The 6000-nt window shown below is 38.5% G+C and overlaps 1 protein-coding gene across 1 annotated transcript; it reads left to right on the forward strand.

Moving 5' to 3' along the window:
• The first annotated feature begins 1495 nt into the window (after nt 1-1495).
• Nucleotides 1496-3655, forward strand: LOC131284988 (aprataxin and PNK-like factor). Its single transcript, XM_058313847.1, has 3 exons — nt 1496-1591; nt 2114-3011; nt 3381-3655. The coding sequence occupies exons 1-3, from the start codon at nt 1496-1498 to the stop codon at nt 3587-3589; spliced, it is 1203 nt and encodes a 400-aa protein (XP_058169830.1). The 3' UTR covers nt 3590-3655.
• Nucleotides 3656-6000: the final 2345 nt, after the last annotated feature.

The following is a 6000-nucleotide window of genomic DNA, read 5'->3' on the forward strand; positions in this document are numbered from 1 at the left end:
AGAGCTCGCAGTCAATTAGCCGGCCAAATAAACTGTTCTTTCTGTTTATTATTCTTTCAATATCACTTTGCGCCAAACTTTGACGTTTTGTCAAGAAAGTAGATCAGTAAATATGAAGGTAGGGTGTAAACAAGATTCATACACCTACCGCTATAAAAAAAATATTCTGCGATATTTCTGTAAGTGTAGAATTTTATGAAATTCTAATGTATTCGTTTGTTACATAGAGATGAAAGTCACAATTTAGAGTTTATTCACGCATGCAGCGATCCAATAAAATGAAACAACTGTGAAATAATCCTACGAAAACTTCACACTACCGATTTCTTCTGTCAAATTCATACAAAATCCAAGGTGGGTCTCAAAAAGAGGTAAGCTCACCCGCTAGACATTTAAATGGACAAAATTAGGATTTTTCGAGCACTCGATCAGCTTTTCGAGTAGAATTACTATTTTGAACTCCTACTTTTGTTTCAGCCTGCCTCGGGCCGTACAAAAATTAGGCCTTTGTTAAAAATATCAATTAAAACTGAGTTTCATAACTGAATTACTGAATTTGTGAAGGCTAGAAATAAGTAGTACAACGAAAATTCTGATGTTTCGTGGAGAATATTTGAGGGTATTATGATTGGGAGCGCGGAAACGATAAACTTCTCGACGCTGGCCCATACAAAAGGTAAACAACACTTTGAAAAAAGCGAAAAAATGGCTGGACGTCTCGACGATCCAAAACGACGCCACCTGCGTGTCGAGACGATGCGCGGATACGAAACGACGCGCGTCGTTATCATCGAGCAGTTTCAAGCACCTCCTGGTCGATGGATCTCTATAGACCGTATGTGTCCGAAGCATATGTGGGTTCTATGGATCTTGGTATTTACCAAGAACATGATAATTCAGGATGCACTTTTCATATCAACGTTGTGTTTAGACAAGTCACTTTGATTTATTTAGCCATTTAGCCATAGTATAAAACACACCAATAACTCGATCGTTTTGAAAATTGATTAAAAATCAAAGTGCTCGAAACTTGTTAAAAACTATATATTTATATACCTTGAAATACTTGTATAAATACCCAGGTTGCTATTCGAGCAAATATGCGGAAACTTTCGAGCAATAACGCGGAACTGGATCATAATACCCTCAATTGCTCGTTTTGTTCGCGTTTGTGTTTCGGGTTGTTTACGTTTTGTCCAGCTGTCGGCTTGTTTTCGTTTCGAATTGACATTTGACAAGAGCTAGCGCGACGTCGCGTTTTTCGCTGTTTCTACACTAGCGCGATTTGTGCGACATTTTTTTTGTATGGAGTTCGGCCGCCTGTCAGGCGACGTCGCGTTTCGTGACGGGACGTCGCGCTGTAGTGTGGACCCCGAGTTATATTAGGCCTCAGCTTGGAGCTAATAGTGCGCAGTTGCTAACGAACGGTGAACTAAACATGACGCAAATATAAACTGAGTTTCGTTTTGTTTTATTATGAATGTAAATAAACACCATGGTTAAAGTAGTGAAATGTGAAAGTATCATAGGCAATACAACGCAATTTGTCGTCCCGGAAGAAGAAGTGACCATCGGGCGAGGTTTCTTGCAGGTATGGGAATTCTTTGAGCTAATACAACATCATATGTTGTGTCATGAAAATACATGTCCTAATCTTGTACTTTCCAGTGTGATGATACGAGTCTATGGAGAAATCCGAGTTTGATAAGAACCGAGTTAGAGGCAGGAGAGAACAGTTTATTTAAAAGTGACAAGGAGTGACCTTGGTCGTAGCAGCAAAACCAAGGGGTTCACCTCTCACAGTACATCACCTTGGTATTTCGTGTTCAGTTCGCGCTTTATTTGGTTTTCCACAAGCTAAAAGTGCGCAGTTGCTAATGCACGCTGATCTAAACATTAAACAAGTATAAACTGATAATCTTTTTGCTTTATTATGGAAACCAATAAGCACCATGGTTAAAGCAGTGAAATGTGAAAGTACCACAGCACAATTTGTTGTCCCGGATGAAGATGTGATCATAGGGCGAGGTTTCTTACAGGTATGAGAATTCTTTGGGCAAATATAGCATATGTTGTGTCATGAAAATACATTGTCTAATCTTGTACTTTCCAGTGTGATGATAAGAGAGTGTCGAAAAATCATGGTGTGATAAGAACCGAATTGGCGGCAGGAGAGATAACAGTGTACATAAAAGCGTTACATCCAACAAATCCAATATTCTATCGTAAACAAAATGCTACCAGTGACAACTCCGTATTGAAGAAAGATGAAAGTATATTTTTAACAACCGGAGACAAATTTCGTTTAACGCCTGATAGCGAATGGTTATCGATTGTGGAAACAGAAGATACAGTTAAAACAGAAATGCTGGATACAGAAACTCAAGAAATGGAAGACTTAGGAGCAATTGGTAACGTTCCGGTTGAAATTGCACAGGAAGCCTCGAGTAATGAGGTTTCCTTAAAACGAAAGCATGAAGATGAATCCGCAACGGATGGAGCTAAACGTAACCGGGTCGATGGCGACGAACCAATGCCATCTTCATCGTCCGAAGCTGGAGCACATGCATCTCTATCAACCAATGCTGAAGTCGTTGATTCTTTGTTACCTATTAAACCAGATCCCGACGCCCATATCCCAAATAGTAAATCCATCGCTAGCAGTGTCCTTAGTCCGGCACAGCCCGATGAGGAAAACTTGGCGTCAACATCTGCCGTCTCAGTGACTATAAAATCAGATCCCGATGGCCCCAGTGCTGCAAATGCGGGTTCAGGAATCGTCATTAAAAGTCCGGCTGATTCCGGCGCACTCCGTCCATCATGCGATTTTGGTATACGATGTTACCGTGGCGGTAATGATCATAGAACATCATTCGCGCATCCGGGAGATCCCGACTATCGAAGACCTAACTTTCCTCCGGCTCCTCTACATGCACCGCTCTGCCCTTTCGGTGCCCGTTGTTATAGAAGAAATCCATCGCATTTCCAAGAGTACCAGCACCCGGATCCGAGTAAGTATGCTCCTAAAGATAATAATACATTTACTTCTTCTATTAATACTAGTAGACGAACGAAAAGAATAACCCAAAGTCCAGCGAAATATAAGGATTACGTAGTCTACAATGGTAGTTGGTAGCTAGTTATGCATGTGATTATTTTCTATATCAACATCAATTGTTGCGTTTGATAGTTTGACAAGAAGTTTATATTGTTAAAACAATAAGTTCTAACAATGAATATTTAAAGGAAATGTTGTTATATATGTAAAATAAATTAGTAAAATATCCCTTACTATCCTGTTATCTATATAGAGTTAGAAAGAAACAATACAATTCCAAATATGATCGAAAGCTTGATGTTTATTAGATATATATTTTTAGGTGCCGTTGCTTTACCAAGAGTAAGACGAGTTGCAGTTCCATTAGACCCGATCAATTTTGACGAATACGGCGAGGACGATGAGTATGATCAGGATTTCGATGCATCCTCCTCGGATGAATACTATCCAGGCATGTATGATGATGATGAAGATGCGAGTGAGTCCGAAGATGAAGGGTTAGGTTGCGTTGATAGCGGTTTTCAGGAGTGATAGTTTTCTGCATCTGTTCATGTATCTTCGTGAGTTAATCAAGGTTATACATGTTTTTTAAATCAACCTCAATTGAAATAGGTTAACGCCTAGTAGGAATATGTTTCTGGCACGACTTTAATTTTTTTTCATTCGGTTAATGTTGATAACTGCGAACTTTCATAAATGACGAAATTTTTGTTTAGTTGGATTTCATCAATAAAACATTTCTCGAAGTATAGTTTCAAAGTTGCAGTTGCAAGCTGGTATCAGCAATTCGCCCTTTCTTTTAAATAACGTGCACCATTTATAGAATGAGCACATTATAGGTTCAAAAAAGTTGCATTCAATCTTAAACATGGTTCAACCAGTTGTTTGTCTCATTTGTTATTTTCAAACGGTAGGAGTAAAACAGGCTTATGACAGCTTCAAACACTAATCGTCTATTCTAAAAGTCGTTGTAGTACCCAGGCTTCATCATAATACATGGATACATGTGGCATCAAGTTTAAACATGTTTTGATCATTGAATGCAACGTTACTAAATTGTGAACTGTTCTCCTTCTATAAATGGTGAGTATTGTTCATGAGATGGAGCGAATAGCTGATAACATCCCGATGCTTGTTAACAGCGTGCTGCAACAATGGCACTAAACGCCGAAAAATGTTATAATATAAAAGTAATATACGTTTATTTTTATTGAATTAAAAAGGTTGTAATCCTTTTGTAAATAAATTACCCGTCGAATACAATTTATCAGATGAGTTGCCGTAAAGTTTGTTATGTTTAAGAAAGTATCTCTTAAAAAATAAATAACAAAAATTAAAAAGTTAAATAAAAAAATATTTTTCACCGAGCAGTCTTGAAAAAAATCTGCGCAAATAAGACCAAGTCTAGCAAATAGTAACTGTCTGTGATATTTAAAATATTATTTAGGTCGAAAACTTTCGAACTTCGGTTTCAGAAGTTATCATATTCTCTCAAGCTGGTTTTGTAAGTAAGTCACCAAACATGCCTAACTAAGCAAAAATCCCGAGATGGAAAGTAATGTGTCTGTCAATCGCATTGTTCAGTCTGCCGATCGACTGTGTAAATAGTACTTTATCAGAGAAGTTTTTACTGTTTTCAATATGTTGTAATGTGGATTGGGTTTTGCTTCGTTTTATTTTTTTGGTCTGTGAGTTGGGTCTTGTGGATGGTGCGGGGTGGCTGGAGATCGCATGTGCGGTGCTCAGCAGACGCCAGCGATGCAGCCCCCATTGATTCTAAAATGATCAAAATTTATTTCAATTGGTAACACAGAGACGTGCAGCATAGCTAGTATAAGGATGTCAATTTAAGTGTCTATAACAAAAGCAATGATAATGTGTTGTTTAAAAAACACAATAAGTTTTGTAACATTACAATTCTTCGCAACAATTACGTTATACCAGACATACTTGGCATAGATTTTTTGTAACATTCTGATGCTATACAGCGCAAAGAATAAAGCTGATAAATCAACACTCAAGAGTAAACCTCAATTTTCAACCCGGAAAGAAAAATTTTAGCTTCACACTTTGTACTTCACTAACAATAGCCACTTGCTTAGTTAAACCAATAATTAGGGACCCCTCAGAAACCAATGTTTTATTTTTTTCATTCTCTTTTGTCTGGCACTACTGTATTTGGCTATCACACCCATTTTGTTCATATTTTCAAGCAGGCCGTTTTTTGTTGGGTGTTCTGATAGCCGTGCTCGTCAAAGCAATGCTCAGCCAGCCTGGTCTGCTGACCACGCACAAGCAAATGCCGTTACTAGAACAGTTTCACACACAAACGCTAGTCAAAACACGTCCTCTCTCATTTTCTTGCTGCTTTTTTAAATTCTATCTAAGCCGGGTTTCATGAATGTTGGATATTCGAGAATCTTTGAGATTCACGAATCTCCAACATTCATGAATTCATGATTCTCCAAGATTCATGAATCTTTGAGGTTCATAAATCTTCTTCTTCTTCTTCTTCTTCTTAGTCCGCGAGGATTTACACCAGTAAGGCTGACGAATCCAGCTTCCTGGGCATTCACTAGCTAACCTGGTGATGTAGACCCCTAAGGCTTAATTACCGGCAACTAAGGCCGTATGTCCCGTTCATAAATCTTGGAGATTCCTTAATCTTGGAGATTCGTAAATCTTTGCGATTCATGAATCTTGGAGATTCGTGGACGCAAAGAGGCTATTATAGAGCGCATCTTGTCAGATGAAACCTGGTACTAGTTAGTGTTTTGATGGGACTTTGGAATAAAAAGCTGGGAAATGCTGTATGAGGCATGAGGCAACTTTGAAAGACAAAAATTGCAAAATAGACAAATTGACCGAATGCAGCAGTGCAATCCGTAAACACATTGCGGGCCTCTAAAGCCAAGCAAAACATGATGCACCGCAAGGCTAAT

Source organism: Anopheles ziemanni, chromosome 3 (genome assembly GCF_943734765.1).
Source record: "Anopheles ziemanni chromosome 3, idAnoZiCoDA_A2_x.2, whole genome shotgun sequence".
In the NCBI taxonomy this organism is placed as follows: Eukaryota; Metazoa; Arthropoda; class Insecta; order Diptera; family Culicidae; genus Anopheles; species Anopheles ziemanni.

What these genes read in the sequence shown, in the direction of transcription:
- LOC131284988 (XM_058313847.1), top strand. Translation starts at nt 1,496, where the DNA reads ATGGTTAAAGTAGTGAAATGTGAAAGTATCATAGGCAATACAACGCAA. An exon ending in TCGGGCGAGGTTTCTTGCAG is followed by an intron (nt 1,592 to 2,113) that starts GTATGGGAATTC and finishes TGTACTTTCCAG; the next exon opens with TGTGATGATAAGAGAGTGTC. An exon ending in GTACCAGCACCCGGATCCGA is followed by an intron (nt 3,012 to 3,380) that starts GTAAGTATGCTC and finishes ATATATTTTTAG; the next exon opens with GTGCCGTTGCTTTACCAAGA.